At 31.9% G+C, this 27,705-nt stretch overlaps 1 protein-coding gene across 2 annotated transcripts; it reads left to right on the top strand.

Annotated features, from left to right (window-relative positions):
- Window positions 1–8,408: 8,408 nt before the first annotated feature.
- Drep1 (DNA fragmentation factor-related protein 1) lies at window positions 8,409–25,569 on the top strand. 2 transcript variants are annotated; one of them, XM_085941910.1, is made up of 3 exons: window positions 8,409–8,561; window positions 8,799–9,291; window positions 25,119–25,566. In XM_085941910.1, exons 2-3 carry the CDS (start codon window positions 8,807–8,809, stop codon window positions 25,228–25,230), a joined length of 597 nt encoding a protein of 198 aa, XP_085798036.1. In that variant the 5' UTR covers window positions 8,409–8,561; window positions 8,799–8,806; the 3' UTR covers window positions 25,231–25,566. The 2 variants fall into 2 exon arrangements, with proteins under 2 accessions (XP_085798036.1, XP_085798035.1); XM_085941909.1 differs by lacking the exon at window positions 8,409–8,561 and adding an exon at window positions 8,583–8,692 and having other exon boundaries at window positions 25,119–25,569.
- Window positions 25,570–27,705: the final 2,136 nt, after the last annotated feature.

A 27,705-nucleotide genomic window follows, 5' to 3' on the forward strand; every position in this document is an offset into this window, starting at 1 on the left:
TTGGATGTGAAGCATAAACCGTTTTTTAGGCCTGGTAATGTCTCTGGAGCAGGTACTCTAGACTGAGGACGCCACGCTCTCGAGTGAGCTTTGACCTAGTTTAATGAAAGGCGTAATTTAATAAAAATTGGCATGGGAGAGAAAGGTACGGAGAACTAACATAAAATAAAACGAGTTTAATTATAAATATAATACAAAAACAAAACTAAACAACACAGACATAAAAAAATTATGTGATGAGATCTTCACCTCCGCAATAAGACGCCGAATTTTCTAAAAAAAGCTATAAAATTGGCCTCTGTGACGACCAGGTCGGACAGATTTGAACATTTATCTTCCCTCTCGGAGCACATTCTTGAACATTTCCACAGGATGTGTCATGTACCGTGTATTTCTCCTACACATTTACATGTTGGTCGGGCGACAATTCCAAGCTCAAAGAGCTTAGCAGCGAATCCACCATGGACAGTCAAAAACTGACAGGTTGCTTCACAACCAAACGTAGGGTCCCGTGATATACCTAATTATAACTTTAGTTTCTTGATAACCATGCTATTTACCACAGCACAGATAATCAATAGACTTCCGATGGGGTATATTCAATGCGTTACATTTTGACGCGGGGTTTTGAATATGTGACCTACGAAAATGAAACACGCATTATGCACGTGCAATAGTGTGTGTAATACACCCATATTAAATGAGCGTCAATGCATAAATCGAGAGCAGTTGTCAGTATTCGACGTATGGCGTATTCTTGACACGTGTTTAAGTTTATCCCGGATTCTTCCTTACTCGAGATCGGTTACCTGCTACTCCTTACCCGTTAGGTATTTCAGTTCTCATTATTTCTGAGTTACCTGCTATTGACAAAACATAAACTAAGTATATCCATTAAATTAAGTAGAATGTGGATGCTTTCAGAAGTCGTTTCCACCCCTTTTTGTAATAGGTAGATATTTCAATATTGTCTTACCAAAAAATTATAATGTTCTACTTAATATTAGGTATAAAGTATTTACAAAAAATCATTTCCCCAATGAAATGCGTTCATCTAACGTTTTCATTCTCATACTTGAAAAGCTGACAAGCAGATACTCGTATGATTTTTAAAATATTTATTTATTTATTTAGAAAAAGAGTATTACGGCATTACAGCGATTGGCCAATGCGCCATAATACATAATAAATACAAAATTATGAAAACATCTGAATTACAAATAACAACTAATATATCAAGAAAGTAGAAAAGACAGCATATGTTTATCTAAATATTAAAAAAAACATGATAATATATACAATTATAAATTTAACCTATTTAACACGTCCACAAACATTATATAGTTAATAAAAAATAAATCAACCTTTATGGTGCCATCAAATAAGTTAATCGCACGATACACAGCATCATGAAACATAACATCTGTCCTGCGACGAGGTATCTTGAAGACCGGAGAGTTACGAGTGATATTGGTGGGAACATGAAAATTAATATTTTCCAGTATATACGGATTGTAAATGAACCCACGAAGAAGTAAAAAGAAATGCTTTAAAAGAGTAATCAGTCTTCGGGTGGACAGGGATTGCATTGATAGCATACCCAGAAGAAAGTCGGGAAATTCATTTTATTATCATTGTCATATGGAAAGAACCCGTATGTTCTTAAGTAGAGAAATCTAAGAAATCTATTGTGGACTCGATCCAACTTAATTGTGTGGATGGGACCTATCAGGACTCCAAATGATGCTGGCATATTCAAGAATACTCAACACAAATGATACGTAGCACTCGGACGTTTTCGAATGATTTTGAAACCCTCATAACTTTTGTTGCATTTTGCTAGATCTAGTACTGATGTTAAGAATATGCTGATTGAAAGTGAACTTTGCATCATACAATACACCCAAATCTTTTATCTCCGTTACCCTACTCAATATTATACCAGACAATGTGTATGGGAACAATAAGGTGGATAATATGACGAAACACGTTCAGTATAATGTGACTAGGGAATCCAATCCCGAGCCAAAATTCTGATCCCGGGATTTCGGGATTACAATTTGACAATCCCGGGATCCCGGGACTGGTCCCGGGATTGGCATTTTTTCAATTGTTAATATATTTTTTTTATATTTACAAATAACATTGATAAAATCGGTCAAAAATAAATCTAGTATAATTTATACTATTTAAGACATTTATTGTTTACGTTTAATCTTGGAAATACACAAGTTTAATGGAGTAAATAATATTGTAATATAAATAATAATGTAAATTTAATAGGAGATTGCTGTTTCTGATAGTAAAGACTTAATGAATGGATTAGCGAGATTTATAATAGTAAAGCAAATAATCATGGCGTACTTATGGCCTTCCCGCTTCATAAATCTAATTAGTCAGCCAAATATGAAACTGCCGTAAAACGTATGATATCATGGTGGAATTACTTTGTTAAAAGTGCAAAGCATTGTTTTTTTCCAATCTTTCCATTTTTAATAATTTATGTGAAAAAATAAAATGAATCGGCAACCTACACATGGGTATAAATCAAACTTCATTCAAACTCAGTTTATTTCTAATGTAGTTATTTTTTTATCAAAAGTATTTTTTCTGTTATATTTCGCTTTTATTTTATTTTCCATAAAAATTGATCAATCAATCAATCAATCAAGACAAAAATCAATCCCGAAATCCCGGGATTATGTTTACCAATCCCGGGATTCATAGGTATCGAAAATAGCTCGGGATCCCTAAATGTGACTATCAAGTTTTTTTTTAATAAGAAAATCGTAACACTAAAAATTTTCAGAATAGCAGAGAAATATCTATATTTTAATCAAGGGTTGACTTAACAATCGTATGGTATTAAAATAGTAACTTTATATTCTCAGATAAATACTTGAATTTACTGATATTTACACTAAATTATTATTTTACTGTATAAAATGCATCATAAATTAAAATTATTTTTAGATACCTATATAATGCAATGTACAAGGGTGGGTCAAAAAGTCCTTAGAAAAGCCGACAGGTGGCGCGACTAGTACTGTAAGCGGTTTGTTTTCATGCAGCGGCACTACCGATTCAGTATGCTGCGAAGTTTCAATCAGATTGCTCGGGTTGTTGTTTGTTATTTTCGTACATTTAAAAAAAAAATTTGCTTGTTTACAAAAATGGAGAAAATTGAGTTTAGAGCTGTTATTAAACATTTTAATATAAAAGGGTTAACAGCAAAGGAAATAAAAAATGAGTTGGATTTAGTTCACGGCATATCTGCTCCTTCACTTGCAACTATTTATAACTGGTTAAATGAATTTAAACGTGGTCGTACATCAACAAAGGATGAACCACGCTCAGGACGTCCTGTAGAGGTGACTACACCAGAAATGATCAATAAAATCCACGATATGGTGTTAAGTGACCGAAGATTAAAGTTTAGTGAGATAATTGAGATTACAGGGATCTCAAAAGGTAGCGTCATTTCTATTTTACATGACAAATTGGGCATGAAAAAAGTTTCTGCAAGATGGGTGCCGCGTTTGCTCACAGTCGACAATAAACGCAATAGGGTGGTGGCCTCTAAAGCCCTGTTGTCGCTCATGTAACGCAATCCGGATGAATTTTTTCGTCGCTTTGTGACTGTAGATGAAACATGGATACACCACTATACTCCCGAGACGAAAGAATAGTCAAAGCAGTGGATTGCGAAAGGCGAACCATGTCCAAACAAGGCGAAAACCGTAAAATCAGCTGGTAAGGTTATGGCTACTGTATTTTGGGATGCACGTGGAATTATTTTCGTTGACTATTTGGAAAAAGGAAAAACAATAACAGGGGATTATTATGCATCTTTATTGGACCAGCTAAAAAACGAAATTGAAGAAAAACGGCCTCATTTAAACAGGAAAAAAATCCTCTTTCATCAGGACAATGCCCGTGTTCACACATGTTTACGATCAATGGCTAAAATTGAAGAATTGAAGTTTGAATTGGTCGACCACCCACCGTATTCGCCAGATTTAGCCCCCAGTGACTTTTTCCTTTTCCCAAACTTAAAAAAATGGCTAAGTGGACAACGTTTTTTTTCAAATGAAGAAGTCATCGATCGGACAAATGCTTATTTTGAGGACCTTCCGAAAACTTATTTTTCTGACGGTTTAAAAAAAATTGAGAAACGTCTAACCAAGTGTATTGAGCTCCAAGGAGATTATGTTGAGAAATAAAAAAAAAATACAAAAATAAAAACTGTTTTAATGCTTTTTTCTAAGGAATTATTGACCCACCCTCGTAGTTAGTCATTTAATCCAATAACGTGGATATACATCAATTTGTAGTGGGCACATTTATTATGGACGAGTGAATATTGTAACGCTGGCGTAGCGGTTCTACGCTCGGTGCATCGTAGAGCCTCGTAGCATGCAGCGGAGATGTGCTTGCATACTATAGCGAGTCAGCAGAGACTATTGATTCTCATGGAAGCTACCATGACCGATTATGACCCCCGTGCAGTGGCGGCAACACGGGCTGTTCTATTCATATTTTAAAATTCAAATTGTGTTCTATTCCAACAATCAATTTTATTATTTTGCATCCATAGACAATAATATCACTCGATCGGGATTTCATTTTATTATTCTATTCTCATTTATAAATAATAGGTAGGTAATATCTCGATTTACCAGATATCCATTAAAAATGTACGAAATCGATTGTAAAAAATATAAATTAGTAGAATACTATGCAAATTTAACCATGAAGCCAAGTACAAACATAACTGCATACTTGAGCTATAATTATTTATTATGTACGATGTTTTTTCACAAGTTTTATACAAATGACGGCCGTGTGTCACATACGGCATTATTATTAAGGTATTCGCACAAATGCACAGTACCAGTTTATTTAATCTTATACTTATTGTCCTTATCCTTTCTGGATATTATGATTATTAGTAGTTTGATTATCTAATCACTAATGCTTGCATAATTTTATAATCCTCTTTATACGATAAACTTAACAGATACCTATATGATAATGATGAATGTTTACATAATTTAATGTGAAAAACAGACAGTAGGGAATTACAAAGGTAGGCTGAAAAAATCTCAACATCAAAAAATCCACAAGTGTGCACAGTTGATAACATTTTTTACTTTAGTATAAACGCCAATATTCTTGTATAGGTACCAAAGCCGATATCGCTGCATCGAAAGAGAATTCCAATCGATGTCAAATATTGCTAGTACTCTACAACAACAAGATTTAGGCAAAAGCCGGAAGGCGCTGTTGTCGACTAAATGGAGGGATCTTGTTAGTTCATAGTTTTAACACGTAGCCAAGAAGATGTTGTTCGAGTATAATAATAAAAAGGTTCAAATTGAGACCAGCTAATACATATTATCTTTTCGAGTCTGCGATTCTTTCAGCTTACTATAGCAGTAAGAACCATCGATTCTCGATAATCAATTTATAATTAATGCGATATACCTATCTACGTATTTATGTAATACTATCTATATCCACAAGTTATTTGTAGTTAAGTACTAATAGTAAATGTAAAATGTCTAAAGCATTAACTTTGCTGTAAATACTAGCTAACTATCTGCTATTCAAATACCTATATTTTGTAATTTAATTACAGTTTTCTGGTGATTTTGAGATATAAATAGCTCTACTAATGATGTAATGAATTTAACCAAATCAATAGGTACTTAATTTGATTAACAGAATTATATTCAAAGCAGGACCACAAAGAAGAATATTTAACAAACTTGTACTTACCTAATGTAATTATTTTAACAGGGTGTAGATAGACGATAAATTTTAAATATACACACAGCATTTTAAAATACCTACATACCTACTAGAAAATAATTGAAATAGGTATTCGCTGGATTCGCTCCATGTGCTTTACAATTAAGCGACGGGTGTCCTATCTAATTACGACTAAATTAACTAGCAGTTTATATATATTGTTTAACAAATGCTTAATTGCTTAATTGGTAAATCACACTGACGCGAATCCATTGTATACGGGTTCAAGTTCCGTTGGGTGTCGTATTTTTTTCAAAGATGTTTTTCTATTCGGTATGAATCTAAGGTGTTTTCAAATTATATGTTCAATATAAAGAATATTACATACTCAAATCTTGTGAATTATTCGTTTAACATTTCATATACTTAGGCATATTGTTCTGGATACCTAAACTGGAATTATTTATAATTATTTTAATCGCTGACGTCAAACAATACGTAGTAGAAATTCAAAAATAACTATATATTATATTATGAGATCTTGTATATATAAATAGCACTTATATACGTTTTGCTAACGGAAATATTCAATTATCGTAGGTACTGATCAGTTTAACATTTTAAAGATTACGAATTTTATCCAACTGTGTATAGTTTGTCATTGCTCTGTATGACCATCAGCTATTCAGCAGTGCTCCGCAACCTTTTCTCACCCACGGCACAATAAAGATCTTCCCAGAATTCTGCGGCACACCACACGTAAAACAATTTATACACCAAAACATGGACCCCAGGCCAGAAGCTTCGGCGCCCCCCCTACCTATCGCTAAGGTTAAAGACAGTGTGATACTTTAAAATAGCGTTCTTCAAAATAAATGATGTTTGAGGTAAAATTAATCGTATTGATTCTATGTTTAGCGATTTTTTGTATTTATTAATACATCCACTTGAATTATGGTTAGTTGTCGGGTTAACAATAATTATTTGTCGAGTATTAACACAATAATGATAAATTGTATCCCACAATCGTATGTGTTAAAATATTAATGCCAGCGAAGTAAAACAGCGCCGCAGGTGACTACGCTATTAGAGCAAATTTGTAATTTGTGTTTATCTCACTTATCTGCTTGACCTGCCACGCCGCCCCCCCCCCCTGAGCTTGGGCCTCCAGGCTAGAGCTTACATTACATACTTATTTGATAATAATTAAATATACATAACACACGACGAAGAACCAAATGTAGATATTCTCATGTATTTATTTTGTATTATCAATAAAATAACTAATTAATATGATACCTGAGCTTGTTTCAATGAACGTAAAAGTGTTTAGTCTTACTTACTTAGTTTGGTAGCCTTGTCAGAAATACGAGGATATTCTTTATTAACGGAAAACAACATAAGCGCTTCTATAGAATTTTCGGCATTGTATCCAAAATTAATATGCTTGTTTTCATTGGTGGTCTGGCAGGTCCTTTGGTACATTTGTAGAGATCCTTGTCTTAAATCCTTATAATATATCAGATCATGTCAATATATTATTTTTATTCTGACCTTGCATTGTTTTATTAAGTTCATGTAGGTGCTCAAATGTATTTATTACTAGCCATGTACGCAAATGTAGCTATTAAATAAGTATTGTATAATATACAAAATTATTTATGTTTTTTTAAGCAATGCTCCGCGGCACACCGGTTGCGGAGCACTGAGCTATTGTACGCTAGGTAATTGAAATTAGAAACATATCAAGCTTTCGATTAAATAGGGCGAATGTGAAATTGATTCGATTGAAAATGAATTGGAAAAATAGCGACGGCAATAATAATTAATGAACAATAATATAACTCATGAACTAAATAATATAATGAACAATTTATTTCTCGGCAATAAAATATGCTCCAGTGTACACAGCACACACCGTAAAACATTAATTTGACCTTTTTTACTGAACCATATTAATTGACATTTCTAATTACCCATCGCAAATGCCAAAGAAATCATTTCTCATGTCATAAAATGAACTTTTAAAACTTTTTAAAAGGCGGGGATGTAGTAGGTAAATGATAAATTTAATTGATTTCGGAGATCTACAGCATTTAAATTTGCGCGGTAAACTGTCAAAAGAGTTGGCAGTCCTGCCAACATCTTAATAATATTATTATTATACCTAGTATTACCATAAAATAAATAATTTCAATTAAATTCTCATTACCGAATTCAATGTAGGTACCTATTTGGTTATTTTATGATTGAAAAAATCTACGAAAAGTAAAATTGAGATGATTTATCTAAGTATAATAATATATCTACGTACTGGAAGAAAACTAATAACTTTGTCTAAAAGTGCTGTTCGTTATACCTTTTTGCGATCCGTTTTGTGTGCGTGGCTTTTTAGGTTATGTAACCCCAAGTATCAATATTTCTGACGCCTACTCTATGTTAAGAATTTATATATAAAAAAATTGGCGAAATTAATGGTCAGATAAAATAAAAATATTTTTTAATATGAGCAGGTGGCTGTTAAATGACGTAATAACTATTGATTTACCAAAAATTGTCAGAGCTGGATGATTACGAAGCGTCTCTGAAGATCGACGCGCGCCGCGTCTAGACACCACCGTCCGCCCACTTTCCCCGCTTTCCACTTCCATCGGCAACACTTGGGTCATTGGGCGGGCCGCCTACCGCCGTATTTGTTTTCATCCCAGTCTGGGAGGCGGATCCAGACGCTCGGTTCCTCGCAACTCGTTCATTTAATATTATTTATTTTCTAGCGAAAGTGACCATCGAGTTCAAGTTCGTTCAGAGTGAGTTTCAATAAAATTATTGTCTTTGATTACAGTCTGTCAGATTTGACAACTGTTTTGTATTTGGGAACACTAAACACTACCGTAAAAGTGCGAAGTCAGAAATCATCAGAAAGTTCAACTTAAAACTAGTCCGTGTAACGTATTAACATCACAATAATGTGTGTCAGAACAAAAGAGAATCATTTTTATTGTTAATGCGTATAAATATTTTTATGAGATCTTTCTTTGTTTCAGTTATCACAATGGAAAATGATACGAGCAAACCTTATAAGCTATGCGATTTAGAGCGCGAAAAACGTAAAGGTGTCGTCGCGACATCGTTAGAGGACTTGGTGTCCAAAGTTCCAGAGAAGCTAGGATATCCAATTGACAATGAAGCCATCACGGTTGTCTTGGAGTCGGACGGAACAGAAGTCGACGACGAGGAATACTTCGCGACTTTGGAACCGGACACGAATCTGATGGCGCTCCGAGGGGCCGAAAAGTGGTGTCCGAACGTTCCAAAGTGTCATATATCTTTAGATCAGACCGATGACTCTGGGTTGGATGACAAAGGCCAGGTGGCCGGTCTCGTGGGAAGACTGCAGCATAATTTATGTCACATCTCCTTACTCGGAGGGCAGGATCTCGAACTTCTTTCGGACATGGACCCCGACAGCTTAGCAGATATTGTCTCAGAAAAAGACAATAAAATATTCCTGGAACAATTGAAAGAGGCATCTGGAAGGTATTTTCACACTTTATTTTTTCATTTATTCCTATTTCATTTATAATAGTAAAAAAATACGGTACAAGTCGGTTATGGGGAAGCCAGCCAGGAACCGTACCATAGCCGATTTTGGCAAAATTCATGAATTTCAAGAATTAAAACCTAACCTAACCTAAACTAACCCAACCTAACAAATTTAATAATCTAGTGTATCAGCTATTTTCTGCTTCCCCATAACCGACTTGTACAAAAAATACCTAGGTACCTGTCTACTTCAATTTTGTTTTGTCTTTACAAAAAAATATCAGATTATTCTATCTTTGGTTAATTTATGAAAAGTGTAAAACTAATATTTTTCACTAGAAGAGTTTAAACCATTAATTTCTCCCTGTAAACTAAGAAAAAAAAGTGCAATATTGAAATTTATAAAACTAACCATCATTAATACTCTCATTACTTACCTATTTCAATAGTTTGTCACAAAGCTTAGTAAAACCGTGCGCTCTCGAAATTATAACTGGACCAAATACCTACCATAGATATTATTATAATCCTGGAAAATTGTAGATGAAAAAGTTTTATTTCAACTCCAAGATTTTTTTTTTCATTTCTTTTTTTACTTTATGGTTGCTGCATTATTCAAGAATAGATTTTTAAAAAAGTCATTTTCCATTCATTTATTTGCTTCTAAACTCGAATCATTCAAAATTCTAAAGGAGACACTCCAATCCGTATTATTAAGTGTTATATTTGGTGAAATAAAGTGATCAACGCACAATTGAGTCTCCTAATATGCAATTTTGTCATTTTTTGAGTTAAATATACCAAGTGATTCTAAAGGCACTAATCCATATAAGAAAAATAGTTGGTTATCAAAAGTCACTTTAAACCATGTGAAAATCGTTGACAAAGTTGACTGTTGGTGTGTTAACTCACATTTTTTAATGAATAATGTGAGTTCTTTCATCAAGACCTTTCTAACCAATCAAGGAGCTCTATTTCTCATAGTGTGCTATGTGTCTGCAGCCTTAGGACTATTAATTATATATTATATTTTTAAAACAATAATGTAAATCGACTCACTCACTCATTAATATTCAAGGGTGTTCAATACTTTTCTTCTAATTACAAAAACAGTGCTCTGGTGGTTTTTTGCGATTATCTCAAAACTAGATTTTTGGATTAGGTATGTGAGTTATGAATCTAGGCGACTCAATTTATCTCGTGCTGTTTTGAACAGTGCAGTGAGTAGGTAACAGCTTTTTTATTAAACTTGTGAATCCATCGGTGCGTGCAATTGTCTGGGTATACCGTTAACCTGGTGGAAAAAAATTAATAAAACCTAATAAATTACCGTAGGTACCTACAACATTTAATAATGGTCATAGCTGGTTTGATGTTAAGACAGATATTATATTCATTTTTGTAATAATTACGTCATATTTATTTTTATTAACACTTTTTAGGAAATCAGTTGACAATGTAAATAAGTGAAACTCATCCTGATTATTATTAAGTTGTTTGAATTAATTATTGTTTATTTAATTTTTACTCGTTATAATTTTTAGGGCACTGCAGATTAGATTTATTATGTTGTTTTTCTCTATGGTTTTTTAAATTCCACTAAATACAGTTGGTTATTGTACAATAATGACTAATAGTAGATACGTAGTTGGATTATTTTACATCATTACAACATACTATTTAAAAGAATAACTAGTACGTGGGATTCTGTTTGCAAATTAAAATTAAGATGTCTAATGTTATAAAATTTCTATTGTGATCCCAATCCATACCGTCCACAGATTTCCCTTGAGTGAACGATCTGCAATGGTTTTCAAATGTCAGGATACGTTATCCAATTCAAAATAAAAAAATGTGCAAACCAAATTCTTCCGTTTGCGTTTGATATCAATTGAGAGATCTTTTATTTGGTGGAATTCCATTGTCAATGTTTTTTTAAATGTCAAAATTATATCATTTTATTCCACCAATTAGTATTTGGAAAACACACCGCATGTGTTAGTTAGAAAATAATTAAATTGTTATACCTATCATAGTGTTTTATCGCACATTACATAGATACTTACCTGAAAAAGTGTAAATTGGATGATCGTAAAGTTATAGCAATGTTATATGATAATAGGTAATTTAAACGGTGAGGATAACATTAAAAGGTGACATATAATTAAAAAAATTATTTGGAAAAGTTTTTACATCACGTATACACATTTGATGGTAATATATTACCATTCAAATGCAGAAGTATCTAAGCCACATTAAAAATTTGAATTTCAATTCTAAGTATAAGTAACATAATTGAAAAGTGAATTTTCACATCACTGCATACCTATTAATTTATGTGTGAATCAAGACTCGGACACGTAACTTCTTTACATGTAAAGATATGGTCTATAAAATGTTAATATAGTTTTCAAGACAAACGAAGATAATTTAAATGTTTTTGTTCGTCTTATCCTTCAAACATAAAAAATTAGTAAACATTTCAATCTATTTTCCAAGGAATAGTAATAAATAGGGGGCGGATTTATATGCAACGAAAAACATGATTATATGCATGCACGTATGCACTTAAAATCAATAAAATATGCACTAAAACCGAAGAAATATGCAGTTAAAAATTTACATTTTTTGTGTGAAAATTTGTAAATACCCACTTTACTCAATATTACTGACAAAAAATCGAACAAGTAGTTAATAATTTTTCAACATAATACGATAGCAGAACAGAAAAACACAAACAATGAATGTAAAGTTAATCAATTACAATTTTCAAAATAGCTTTTCCACAAGTACAAATAATTGAATATTAAATGCAATATAAACCAAACATAACATAAAAAACAAAAACGACACACTTAACTATTCCTAAATACTGTTAACTGTTTTTTTTTCCGAAAAAAAATTATGATTTTTTTTTCATTATTATGCTCTGGCATTAAATTTTTCCGCATAGGTATTTGTCAGTATTTTGTTTATATGCGGAAAACAACCTCTCAACGTCCACAGAGATGATTGGGCAAACTTTAAATAAAAGTGCCCGAGTTGACTTCACTTTTTCTGATAAATCCACAGCTCGGAGATGGCATTAACAATGCAAGTGCATCTAAACTATCTACCTTCCTAACTTAGTTATATTTCGATAAAATAATTTAAAAAAACTAAAATTATATATTCAAAAGCTCTAAAATATGCATTTATTTATGAAATATGCACTATTGTCTCAAATATGCTCTAACGTCTGAAATATGCATTTATATGCACAATAAAATTTTATTTTTGGATTCTGTGTCTTTCAAAACAAATTTCTGTGCAACTCTCATAGCTGTGCATACACCCTAACAAAACATGCACTAGCATATAAATCCGGGCCCTAGTAATAAATGATCATTTGAGGAAACCTCATTTCACTTTATAGTCGATTTGCTTAACTTACTCACAGGTGTACTTGTATCCGCTCAACCCTCAAGCAAGATTGCCTCTCAGTTTGAGGGAAACAATTCGTAACCAAAGAGAACAGTAGGTACACATTTTAACATTAAAGTAATACTTACAAATCATAACTAACTGTAAAAAATAGTAAATAAATTATATTATTGCTATTAACATGTTTGCAGACACGACGTCTATAAACGTAGTATTCTCTGAAATCTGATATGACAGAATGTCCATTGACGTCCTGTACTGCCCTTCCAAGGAAGAAGGCAGTAACCTGCAAAATTTGTGAAATTGAGTTATGAATGCCACACGTTAGGTAATTTTGAAAGCTATATATTCTGTTCACTTTAAAATCAGTATTATCATTAAAAACAGTCAAAATCTTTAGTGAAAAAATGGACATCTACTAAAATGATAACCATTAGCAAAAAGGCAGTCATTGCACCTATTTATTGCAGTTACTGCTTGTTTATTATTACTTTGTTTGTATTTTAACATCCTACTAATAAACAATATCACACGTTTTTTTATTAATTAATTATAAGTAGGTACTAATATTTGAAAAAACACATGTCGTTTATCTCGAAAGTGTGTGAGAGTCAGTTACTGCCTTCTTCCTTGGAAGGAATTCTTAATTTTATTGTGTGGTTTATAAATATTTTTCATTATTTCTTACCAAAAAAGGTTTAGTATCAATTCTTCACCATTGTTCACGACAGACACATGTCGTGAGACAATGACAATAAACAAGTAGAACTGTCTCCTATTCCATTAAAAGGGAGTACCTATAATGCCACTAGGGACCTCCAGCGACAGAATACGAAAAACAATTTAAAAACAATTACAGACTGTTAATTTATATTATTTTTAAAGTGTTTTAATTTACCAATATGTATCTAAAAACATTGCAAGGAAAATGGACATTTTTTTAAATTCATGAATAAACTGACAATTTTTGAATACTATTATGCAATATACGTTCAGTGAACATTTTTATCTTAAGGGGGGACATGCTCGTCGAAGGTCAAAATTGAGTTTTTATTGTATTTTCAAACCATGATCCTGGACACTCCTTAAACGTTGTAGATAATCTATTTATATAATTTTGAAGCCTTATTATCCTTTATAGTTATTTTAAACATTTGATGACTGCATAAAGTATTTTTGTTACATAAAATAGTATTCTTTTAAACCTCTCGCTCTAATGTTTTAGAATATAGTCATATTTCGGTACATAACTGTGCAGTGGTGTTAAGATTTTTTACATTTATTAATTTTTAAACGCATTTATAAAACCATTAGCATAATTTATTGCGAGATAATTTTTGTAAAATATTCACGATAAAAAATTATATTGATAATCACTGTGATCCCAAATTTGACAAGAATTAGGCATTTTATTATTCAAAAAATCGGCAAGATTAACACATTTGAAGATGATTCTAAAGGTATTTATTATGAGCTATGTCCTTGACCATTCAAGTGTGATAAACATCTTATGAATAATGATTACTTTATAATAATTATTGACCTAAGAATAAGGTAGTGTTTTTTTGAAATACGCCATTTCTTTTATCATTCCCCAGTGGTTAAGCTACAACATACGGCCGTAGCCATAAATTGACAAACTATAATTAAAGTAGGGAGTGAAATGATATTAACGCGCGTGTTTGAACATGTACCTAACCGAATTTTTTTTTATTTTTTTTTAAACGGTACATGTTCAAACACGCGCGTCAATATCATTTTACTCCCTACTTTAATTATAGTTTGTCAATTTATGGCTACGGCCGTATGTTGTAGCTTAACTACTGGGGAATGACAAAAGAAATAGCGTATTTCAAAAAAACACTACCTTATTCTTAGGTCAATAATTATTATAAAGCAATCATTATTCATAAGATGTTTATCACACTTGAATGGTCAAGAACATAGCTTATAATAAATATCTTTAGAATCATCTTCAAATGTGTTAATCTTGCCGATTTTTTGAATAATAAAATGCCTAATTCTTGTCAAATTTGGGATCACAGAGATTATCAATATAATTTTTTATCGTGAATATTTTACAAAAATTATCTCGTAATAAATTATGCTAATGGTTTTATAAATGCGTTTAAAAACTAATAAATGTAAAAAATCTTAACACCACTGCACAGTTATGTACCGAAATATGACTATATTCTAAAACATTAGAGCGAGAGGTTTAAAAGAATACTATTTTATGTAACAAAAATACATTATGCAGTCATCAAATGTTTAAAATAACTATAAAGGATAATAAGGCTTCAAAATTATATAAATAGATTATCTACAACGTTTAAGGAGTGTCCAGGATCATGGTTTGAAAATACAATAAAAACTCAATTTTGACCTTCGACGAGCATGTCCCCCCTTAATATTAAATATTATTTCGTCTTTGTTCTGGCAGAACACACTAACTGGAGAATACTAGTTTTGAGTAATTTGACTTTGAAGTTGTTAAAATGTTTGAAATGGTCTATCATGTGAGTTTATTAAGTAATCGTAAAAAGGATGACTTTAAAATAAAGACTGTTTATTTATTAAGAAGGTTTCCAGACGGTAATGTTTGAAATAAGGAACATTTTGGTATAACTAACTCAATATGTCATTTTTTCGAATTAGTGTCTTCTGCCAGAACAGTGACGATTTTATGGTTATATTATTTATCAATCGAACCAAGCTGCGATATTGTGACCATAATATAACTCAATACGATATAAATAAAATGATTTGAAGTTATACATATTTTTGTTTTTTACAAAAATTGATGTTTTTTCAATTATAATACGAGGGTGGGTCAATAAGTCCTTAGAAAAGCCGACAGGTGGCGCGACTAGTACTGTAAGCGGTTTGTTTTCATGCAGCAGCACGACCGATTCAGTATGCTGCGAAGTTTCAATCAGATTGGTCGGGTTGTTGTGTGTTTCTCGTACATTTAAAAAAAAAAATTGCTTGTGGAAAATGGAAAAATGGAAAATGGAGAAAATTGAGTTTAGAGCTGTTATTAAACATTTTAATATAAAAGGGTTAACAGCAAAGGAAATAAAAAATGAGTTGGATTTAGTTCACGGCACATCTGCTCCTTCACTTGCAACTATTTATAACTGGTTAAATGAATTTAAACGTGGTCGTACATCAACAAAGGATGAACCACGCTCAGGACGTCCTGTAGAGGTGACTACACCAGAAATGATCAATAAAATCCACGATATGGTGTTAAGTGACCGAAGATTAAAGTTGAGTGAGATAATTGAGGTTACAGGGATCTCAAAAGGTAGCGTCATTTCTATTTTACATGACAAATTGGGCATGAAAAAAATTTCTGCAAGATGGGTGCCGCGTTTGCTCACAGTCGACAATAAACGCAATAGGGTGGTGGCCTCTAAAGCCCTGTTGTCGCTCATGCAACGCAATCCGGATGAATTTTTCCGTCGCTTTGTGACTGTAGATGAAACATGGATACACCACTATACTCCCGAGACGAAAGAACAGTCAAAGCAGTGGATTGCGAAAGGCGAACCATGTCCAAAGAAGGCGAAAACCGTAAAATCAGCTGGTAAGGTTATGGCTACTGTATTTTGGGATGCACGTGGAATTATTTTCGTTGACTATTTGGAAAAAGGAAGAACAATAACGGGATTATTATGCATCTTTATTGGACCAGCTAAAAAACAAAATTGAAGAAAAACGGCCTCATTTAAACAGGAAAAAAATCCTCTTTCATCAGGACAATGCCCGTGTTCACACATGTTTACGATCAATGGCTAAAATTGAAGAATTCAAGTTCGAATTGGTCGACCACCCACCGTATTCGCCAGATTTAGCCCCCAGTGACTTTTTCCTTTTCCCAAACTTAAAAAAATGGCTAAGTGGACAAGGTTTTTTTTCAAACGAAGAAGTCATCGATCGGACAAATGCTTATTTTGAGGACCTTCCGAAAACTTATTTTTCTGACGGTTTAAAAAAAATTGAGAAACGTCTAACCAAGTGTATTGAGCTCCAAGGAGATTATGTTGAGAAATAAAAAAAAAATACAAAAATAAAAACTGTTTTAATGCTTTTTTCTAAGGAATTATTGACCCACCCTCGTATAATATACATTAAACCTATGAATTTTTCAAAGATATTTTTGATGCGTATTTGACGCTACATTTTGACAATGAAAATAACCATAAAATATCATGAAAGAAAAGAGAAAACCCTTCAAGGAACCCCTATTTTTAACGATCTTTTATAACCTACGAGTTTTTTTTTTTTGTGTCTGGATACGTATTTAAATTATCTATATATTGTATTAAATTGTATGCTTTGTATTACGTCGCTAGATGCCCTATAAGACTGCACTTCCCCTTAATAAAAATTTTAATTCACTTAGCTATGGCATTATCTCACTACTCTAGTGTTACCCACTATCCAAATTATAAAACATTAAATATGCGTGATGTTTTAAAAGCTTCCATGAGAAAGCGCAAAACTTTTATACTTAATAGTTTAGCTCTAGTTTTACATTCTGGGTAAACTTGTGTTGTGTTATTTTTAATGTATACGTTTTAATAACTTATTACAAAAGTTTAATACTTACGGTTGGAAGTGTGTGGTAAGCGCCACCTTCCATTAGCATTCCGTTGCTGCAGCCTAATTAGGTCAGATCAGCGGGGACACATTCCCTACATTGTTGTGACGTGTGTACAGATGCTGTATTGTGGCTAATTGTTGCTACATGATTCGGTGATACTCTGAATTAGGATATACAAATAATGCATGTGAACAAAATATTATGTTTAAACATAGATATTAGACTTTACTAAAAAACTATTTGAAAGGGTCAGTAGTAAATAATGTAGAAAGATATTTTTACATAAAACAATGAACAAAAAAATATTTTTATTCTTTCGATATTCAGTACCTACCTACTTATAAATAAAAGGATAGGCGATGCTGCCTATTATTATTTCATCCAATTTGATTGTTAATGACACTAAATGTTTTTAAAAAATCAGTAGCCAGTATCTCTTTTCGAGTTGTGTAATGCTAGTAGGGGCATCTAGTGACAAAATATGAAAGATGTAATGTAATATATTTTACTGATAATTTACATTTTAAAGTGTTAGAAAAATCAATATCCACTTAGATATCTAAAACCGTTAGAAAGAAATTAACGCATTCGCTGCTGAGTACATATAGAGATTTTAATTGCCCCCTTTAAAATGCACGTTAATTACATTGATCGGCCGCCTGGTCATTACGCGCCGTGTGCGTCTTCCGCGTCCAAAGTATTAATAATCCATACAGAAGTATACAATTTAAGAAAAACTATTTTTAATTTATTCTTATACTAACCCTGTTTACACGTGCATGGATTTACTGCTGACAGTAACATACTATTGCGGCCATAACAAAAAAATGCATGTGTAAACACGTATTATCGTACAAATTGCAAGACTGCATGCATGGATCAAAAAAGTTCAGAAGCTTCTGAATTTTCATGGGACAATTTGACTGTGCAATATCTGCGCATGCGCAGTAGAATGATAGTGGTAAACCTGCCGGTAAAAAACAAACTACACCGCGCAGAGACTCATTTTGAGTTTATCCATTTTCACAACCTGTCAAATCTAGGGGCGGCAGGTTATATGAAAGTATGGTGAAGCCGGCTAGTATGGCGAAAAAGTATAAATATATTATACGGGTACATTATAATGACCAAAGTAAATCCTCTGTGATGCCCTGAATTTTTTTTATCGCGTCGCTATTTTTCGTAAGTTATCGGCTATTGTTGGCCTGCTTCATTCAGCTGTATGAGAAAGCCGATTCCTAGCCCCTCTTTTAATTTAATACCTCTATGTGTCAAATAGTGCTATACAATGACAACATCACGTCTCACTTACTCTTGAAGAATGAGATTGGTGAGACAGTCAGCACTTTTACGAGTAAATAACTATTATCGTGATAGTTTAAAATACACACTATCGGTGGTACAGGCCCTATTATACTATCTTTCTAAAATATATTTCAATCTAAGTTCTCGCAGATGTACTGGTGAGTTTTTTAAAAATTCGCAGTTTTATATTTTTTTTTAATTTAAAAAACAGATGCTTTTCTAGAAAATAAAATTGTGTATTTATCTTAAAACCTTTCTATTAATAATATTTATATCAACTCGATCTGATACGGAAAGTCGATTTGAAATAAACAAAAAATAAATCATAACATCGTGTACCTCAATTAAAACGAGAAATATAATAAAACTTTAAATTAATCTAAAATGTCAGCAGTACATTCAATAGGACTTGTTAAATTATATTTTAATAAATAGATATTATTTTATATAAGTACTTAAGTACATAGTTTTATTTTTTATCTTTGCTTTTATGAAAGTTTAAATTCTTATTATGTATATCAAATCAAGTTTTACTATGGCCACTGCATTTCAACTTAATGTTCAGGCATTGAGTCATAAAGTAATTAGTTGACGATATATCGTCACTGTTCTGGCAGAAGACACTAATTCGAAAAAATGACATATTGAGTTAGTTATACCAAAATGTTCCTTGTTTCAAACTTTACCGTCTGGAAACCTTCTTAATAAATAAACAGTCTTTATTTTAAAGTCATCCTTTTTTACGATTACTTAATAAACTCACATGATAGACCATTTCAAACATTTTAACAACTTCAAAGTCAAATTACTCAAAACTAGTATTCTCCAGTTAGTGTGTTCTGCCAGAACAGAGACGATATTTACTAGGAAAGATACCGACCACATAAATAATGAATCGTATTTAGTTGCAGAGGTCTCTTAATATTTTACCATTCAATAAATATCTCCATAATTTGAATAGTTCTAAAGTTACATACGAGGTATTGCTGAATTAAATTCTTGGTATTTTATATGGCTATCAAATAATGTACCATTGTTGATAGCCATAAATAATTAATTATCTCTTTACGTGAATATGTAAGTATTTTGAAATAATTATTTTCCTGCTTGATGGCATTAAAACCATAAATTTTAATACTTATGAACATCCCACCTAGTCTACTTCCAGGTGTTCTGTTTACAGTGTGACCTCTGCTGATCTAATTTAAATTAATGACTTTGCATATTCCCGCCACGCCATTGAGTGACTTTGTTAATGTGAGCCGCCGCAGTTTCAATGGAATTTTATAGTCAGGATTCTTTTAGTGGCTGTGTATAATGAATCTGTTCAGCCGTGTCTTTTTATTGAAGTGAGGTTTCCAAAGGGAATGACCATAAATTATGATTTATTCAATGAAATCTGTGCAATTACCAATTGGCTACAATTGAATTTTGAAATTCATCCTTTTGACTTGTAAATCTATACATGGTTTTACAATTATCCAGCCTCTATTTCGTCATTATGCAATTATTTTGCACTATGTCCAACATTTAGGCATTTTCATGTTAAATAGGTGGGTTACATGTAAATTGTACATGAAACATTTCACCGTGGCACAGTTCGCCGTGAGCTTTCTATCAGAAAGAGATGACCGTATACCATACGATCTTCAATTTTATTAGATTCGATATGAATATTAATTCAATTTTCATATGAAAATTTTTCAAGAATGAAAACCTAACCTAACCTAACAAATAATCCAGTATATCGGCTATTTTCAAAGTTTGTTTGCTGCTGGCTTCCTGTAAAGTGTAAACTGACAAGAACCGTGTTTTATTTAGACATGAATTTTATGTCAGTACTATAATACAGCCCAAAGAGGTCGGACGGTCTTTAATATACGGCCATATATTTCCGATATAACATTTCACGGTGAAGTGTGATACGGCGAACTGCATACGTACAAGTTTCCGAACACGGAGTAGGTGTACTGAAAAAATGTTTCTCGTAAATTACTACAAATAGAAACTCAGTAGGATATTATCCTATTAACCAAGTGGTGCTCAAAATGTAAGCTGCATAGGAATGTTCAAAAAAAACAATAATTCTTGACAATTTAATATGCTGATGCATGTCACAATGCTTTGGTGGCTGTTTTCTTCTGGCAATAATAAGATTTTTGCTTTTTCCTTATCGCTACGGTGACCTTACATCCTGTTATTAAACTATTAGAGGACTATTCTTAGATTTTTTTTTCAAAAACTCACATTCTCCTTTATTTATAATATATTCCTTACCTTACAAAATTCCATATAAATCCTTAACCATTAAAAAAATTTATAAACAAAAACTAATACCCCAACATAATACTGTACGTAGATTGACACTATATAAACAAACCTTTTACATATGATGACAATATGGACACTTTCAAATTAGTAACATAAAAAAACTAAAGAAAAAGCTCTTGAATCTAATTCCGAAGATATTTTCAATCGTTAGGTTAGATAAGTTAAAAAAGGTTCCCTATCCGATTCTGAAGAGAATTTCTTTTTGACATTCAGTGAAAAAATCGGCTCTATGTTACGACCGTACTCCCTGGATAAACGTCAGATTTTTATAGTCAATACTTGAAAGCATCTAAGCGAGATTTTTTGAGCATAGACAATCATCGAAAAAATCGCTATTATATGGCGAAAACGCTATTATAAGCGTAGACAATAAGTAAAAATATAAAAATAATTTACAATGTAAGTATAAAATTCAAACATTTTAAATTAACAAAATTCGCCGTTTTCAAAAATCAGTATAGCATAATAGAGTTCGCCAATGTATTTCATAAAATTTAAATAATTATAAAGTAACCTAAAACATTCGTGCACACACCAAAGCGAATTATTCGCCAATCAAGCTCGTATTGGCTTACGGGAAAGAGCACGCGACGTTCAGATTTCGGAAGGGAATTAAGTTATTATCTTACAAAGTTCAATATGGAGCGCTGCGATTGTTTGACGTTTCGGTATCGAGCATTCAAATAATATATCAATAATTTTATATTATCATTGATACAATTATTTGCTCCGACACTGCCATCCATTCGCATTTACCACGTCAAAATAACCCGAAAAAAGCACCCGCATCGATATGGAAGGTCCGGTCAAAAGAGTCTCAAAAAATAGCCAAATATATGACAAATTGATGGCTTTCATTGTATCTTTTGATCCCCTGCGTGAATAAATGTCACGTTTGTTCATTAACAACAGGTAAGTAGAGAGCATTACAGCGGCATAGGCTTTTTTTGAGACTCTTTTGACCGGACCTTCCGTACCGATGGCGGGTGCTTTTTTTGGGATATTTTGACTGGGTACTTGGTGAATATTCGCGTTGGTTTGTGCGAGCCTTAACCTTCACATAAAAACGCTCTAAATAGATAAGTAGGTATGCGAAAATAAGGAACATTTTTCAAAATAACGTTATAGAAAACAATATTTGATATATAAAATTGAGCCGTGTTAACTAAACGACATTGTTATAATTTCTTCAATGGCTTTTATTTACTCTTTGATTAGTGATTGTTCTTATAAGATTGTAATATTTATATCCATAATCAGTATTCCGTATTAACGCATTACCGAGAAAATTAAGATTAAAAAAAATACGAGGTTAGTTTGGTATAATATTTAATATGAAAGATAACACGCTTCATGCATATTTATGATATGTGTATTATGCCGAAAGGTAAGTTTTAAGTAGGAAAAGTGGCATTTTAATGAAAACCAGTGACGTTTAATTTCAATCAGTGTGAGCCGTTTTATCGAGGCTATTTGACCGGGCCATTTGTTTGTGGAAGCGAAATAATAAATATCATAAACTGGAGCCTGTTTTATTTATTATACATTTAATTAAATGAATATAAATTAAATACGGAATACTGACTATGGATAAATATTATTATCTTATAAAAACAATCACTAATCAAAGTGTAAATAAGAACAATTCAAGCCATTTTCACTCGTATTTCTTATTTTATTGATTAAATTTGAGTCGAAATTATCTGAAATAATAACAATATCGTTTAGTTATGTAACACGGAAAATTTTTATACAAAAAATATTGTTATCTATAACGTTATTTTGAAAAATGTTCCTTATTTTCGCATACTTAAGCCTCAATTACATTGAGCTTCTTTACGAGTTGTTTGTTGGCGAATTTATAATCTGCCTGTAAATTCGCCAATAAACAGCTCGTAAAGAAGCTCAATGTAATTGAGGCTTTACCTACCTTTTCAGAGCGTTTTTAGACGAAGGTTTAAGCACGAGTGTCTTTGTGTCAAAGATTACTTTATAATTATTAAAATTTTATGAAATGCATTGGCGAACTCTAATATACTATACTGATTTTTGAAAACGGCGAATTTTATTAGGTAATTGAAAATGTTTGAATTTTATTCGTTGTAAAAGATTTTTATATTTGTTCTTATTGTCTACGCTTATAATAGCGCCTAAGCCATATAATAGCAATTTTTCCGATGATTGTCTATGCTCAAAAAGTGACGCTTAGATGCTTTCAAGTATTGAATATAGAAATCTGACGTTTATCCAGGGAGTACGGTCGTAACATAGAGCCAAAAAATCTTTATATAGGCACTAAGGGCACCACAAAATGAAAATATTTGAAAACCACTGCATTACGTCAATTTTGTTATAATAAAAATCTATTTTTTTTTAATCGAAGCAAAAACAAAGTCATTTTAATTTTTTCTTTCATTTATAACAATTGCAAGATAACCATTTGCATGGATTTTTAATGATATAATTTTATTATTTAATATTAAATTTCAGATAATTGTTATTTAATCAATAGCTCATTTGAGCATAACACCATTATCTAGCAGTGGCAAAGGGTGGAGGTAGGCTGTTAAGATCTGACATAAATAGTGCACATTAAACTTTGTTAGTCATACATATTTATTTTCATTGAACTAAGACTACAATAATTTACAGATGGTGTTGGTTAGTTTTTAAAAATCAATTAAACCCTGCCTAAACCAAATCATAATAGTTTTGGTATACTTTGGGTGATCCGAAAAAATTGTGCACAAATTTTCATTCATACTCATTTGTTTTAGTTGAGTTAGGAATACATATTACACACGTTGTTGGTTAATTTGTTTGAATTCATTAACCCCTGCCTAACCAAACAATAAATAAAAAATATTTTTCTATCTATAAAATATCCAACATGATTGTGATTTAATGGCATAATTTTTCTTATAGATAGATGAGTATTTTTTGACTATTATCTATTAAGGCTTGGTTTTGCAGGGTTTAATTAAATTTTAAAAACTAACCAACACCATCTGTAAATGTAAATCTTAGTTCAATGAAAACAAATATGTATGACTGATAAAGTTTAGTGTGCACTATTTATGGCGGATCGTAAAAGCCTACCTCCACCCTTCGCCACTGTTATCTAGACCAGTGCTGTCCAACTTATTTTAGGCTGCGGGCCATTTTTTTTTTACCAAACATTTCGGGGCCAATGAGGATAGGTAAATGAAAAGTCAGTTAATGTCAATTCAAAAGTTATTATTTTATACAAAAAAAAAAATCAAAAATAACAAACTAGAAATAATAAAACAATAATATTATTAGTTACTTAATTTATTTTTACAAATTTTTTTATTCATCATAAATTAATTACGTTTACAAAACAACGATTATACTTATTCGTACTTACAAGTTATTTAATGGGAGCATTGTGGCCTTAGTTGTTGAGCAACAATTTCTTTTATGTCAATATCAACATTTGTTGTGGCAAGTCTAATTATATTTTCAAGCGTGAAGTCTTTCAAGCTGTTTCTATATTTTGATTTTATGTATTTCATGTCAGAGAAGGCACGCTCGCATATATATGTACTTCCGAACATAGGAATGATTTGAAGTTCAAAATCTCTCATTTTTGGGTATTTTTCTATATCCAAAAGTTTGAACACTTCTATTCCAGTTGCTCCACTTGATGCAATAAATGGGTCATCCTGAAGGTCGCATAATTCCAATTGATATTTAGGATCAACAGAGCTAATATCGATATTGAATGGATCACTGAATAAATTAATACTTAGCTTAAGATCATCAAATAGAAAAAATCTTGTATTAAAATCTTCAATCAGGGTATCTAATTTAGGTAAAAAAAATCGAAGTTCGCGGGCCGCAAAAAAATTTTGGCGGACCGCCAGTTGGACAGCGCTGATCCAGACAATGTTTTTTTATAATCAATATTATTTTATAAAATGAAATTCTACCAAGTAAAAGTTATCTAAATCAATTAATTATGTCATTTTTTGGCTAGGCGATTATCTCAGATACTGAATTTCTGAACTGTAAGTATTTAATCCACATTCGATTAAAGAAATTAGAATTTACAATAGTAAAATAAAAGGCATGTAGGTACCTTATTCCCTAAATAATCTAGTCTAAATATTTTTTAATTCTTTTTCAGAATCCTCTTAGAAAAACGGCAGGCACACGACGCCATGGAGCTTTTGAAATTATATCACCAGAGTGTCTCCAACGGTACTGACGAGTTACCGGCAAAGCAGGAACGGGTTTAGAAAGATACCGAATGTTTTTTAAATGAGTGTTGTTTTTTTAAAGGACTGATAATGTAAACTTCGGAGGTCCATCGGACCTTACTCTTTGATTGCTTATGATATTTTAATAGTGTTCTAAGACTCCGTTGGTTTTTCTGTAATGAATGTTTTATGTTCTCTGTTTATCTGTTTTGGTATAAATTTTATGTTTCTTGTGTCAAAATTATTAAATTTGACCATTTTTCTATGTTATTATTTTAGTTTATTGACATTCCAAAGTTATTCTATATATTCGATTATCACCATTTATCAATGTTCATACAAAACTTTATGTATCAAATTAAACAGATGTCTCTCTTGAATGTCTTATTTCCAAATGTATTTTATAATGGTTAGTTTCTTAAGCCTAGTCCAGACCAATATACATATACCTGCAAACAAATTGTACGGTGTTTTTTTAAACTTTTGCGGTTACACAAATGCATGTGCACAATCATTTGTTTAAAACATGTAGCTTGGATAGTCTACAGTGTACAAGTTTGTGTACTTTAACCAAAACAACATTTCACAATGAAACAATAAAAATTGACCCTACTTCCGTACCTGTCAGTATGTTTGCATCTGTTTTTAATTCACAGTTGAATACAAATGATTGTAAACAGTTTGTTTTCAATGTTTATTTGTATCATGGTCTGTACTACTTAGGTATAAATTTATATAATTAGGGAATGTCTTTTTCATATTATTATAAATATATTTTATATGTTTTTTAGATGTAGGTTAAGATATATTGTGGTATGTTTAAATGAGACATAAAAATTGTCAAATATAATGACTGTAACGATGTTTCGACCTAAAGAGATAAAAAATAATGTTACCCTTTAGTGTAAAAACCTTATGTAAAATACTATTAAGTATAACTTCATAGGGTATTATTGTTTTTAATGTTTTTCACTGCAGTGAACAGTTTTTTTGAAAATAGAACCCAAGTAATTTTTGTAAAGGGAGTGGTCATTAATTTTTGAAGACTGATAGTTGATAAACGTTTTGCTTTAAGTTTTTGCATTAGGCCTTAGTGATCATTACAAAATGAACCCCCAAATAATGAAAAATAATTGCTCAATCATACGTCTAAAATAGTGAGTAAGTGTGACAGCTGCCGTACTTAATGATTTGTGCTGAAAATATCTTGACGCAATGTTTTTTCACTCCTAATGAGTATACTTGTAAGACTTTCGAAAATTGAAACGACTCGGAACAAATGCGACGAGTTTAATTCATTGACTTGACTATTATAAAAGACAGACCTTCAATTTAATTTTTTACGGATAGAAGAATAATGGCACTTCATAATATATTGTCAGTCTATCTTGTAAAATTAGTGAATCCTATTTATGCGTATGGTACGTTGTTATGTTCTTTCATTTCTTTTCTATATATCGTCACTGTTCTGGCAGAAGACACTAATTCGAAAAAAATACTTATTGAGTTAGTTATACCAAAATGTTCCTTATTTCAAAGTTTACCGTCTGGAAATCTTCTTAATAAATAAACAGTCTTTATTTTAAAGTCATCCTTTTTACGATTACTTAATAAACTCACATGATAGACCATTTCAAACATTTTAACAACTTCAAAGTCAAATTACTCAAAACTAGTATTCTCCAGTTAGTGTGTTCTGCCAGAACAGAGACGATATGGTATTGAATAAACCAAGAGATGTCACGGAGAGTAGAAGCTTTCGAAATGTGGCTGTATAGATGCATCCTCAAAATTCCTTTAACTAACCAGGTGACAAATGTTGACGTTTTCAATCAAATAGGAAAGTACCGAGAAGTTCTGCGTAGTATTAACACCAGGAAACTACAGTTCCTCGGCCACATTATGAGAGGACAAAAGTACAGCATTCCCTAAATTGTCATCAAGGAAAGATCAATGGTAAGCGTAGCAGAGAACGATGCCGCATTTCGTGGTTTAAAAACTTCCGTGATTGATACGAGTGAAGCTCCACTGAACTGTTCCAGGTAGCAAATGACAAAGCTAAGATTGCCTTGATAGTGGCCGACCTCCGCTAGAAGATGCCACATTAACAAGAAGATTTATAAAATTAATACCATCGACTGATGAATTGATACTTGATGGAATTCGAATTTAAATTCTAATTGATTTAAGTTTTACACTATTCTATTTTAGTATTTACAAGTGAGCATTTTTAGTTAGTAGTAACAATATTTTCACATTTTTTTAATTGTAGGTATTATTTATTACATAAACGAGTGTTGACTGTATTTTGTATCAGTGTGCATTTGTCATTGATTAGTGCTTGACATGCCAAAAAAGGAAACTCAGGTTGCAAAAAAATTCTCAAACAATAGTACAAAATTCAAATCAATTAGAATCGAAATCCTATTTTGTTCAAAAATATAATTCTTATTGAATATCTACTTCTGTGTTGCACCCTCAACACATGTCAATAAGATCATAATATGGGCCTCC

This window comes from Rhyacophila brunnea, unplaced genomic scaffold (assembly GCF_057557595.1).
Source record: "Rhyacophila brunnea isolate RB1 unplaced genomic scaffold, BYU_Rbru_1.0 scaffold_14, whole genome shotgun sequence".
NCBI lineage: Eukaryota > Metazoa > Arthropoda > Insecta > Trichoptera > Rhyacophilidae > Rhyacophila > Rhyacophila brunnea.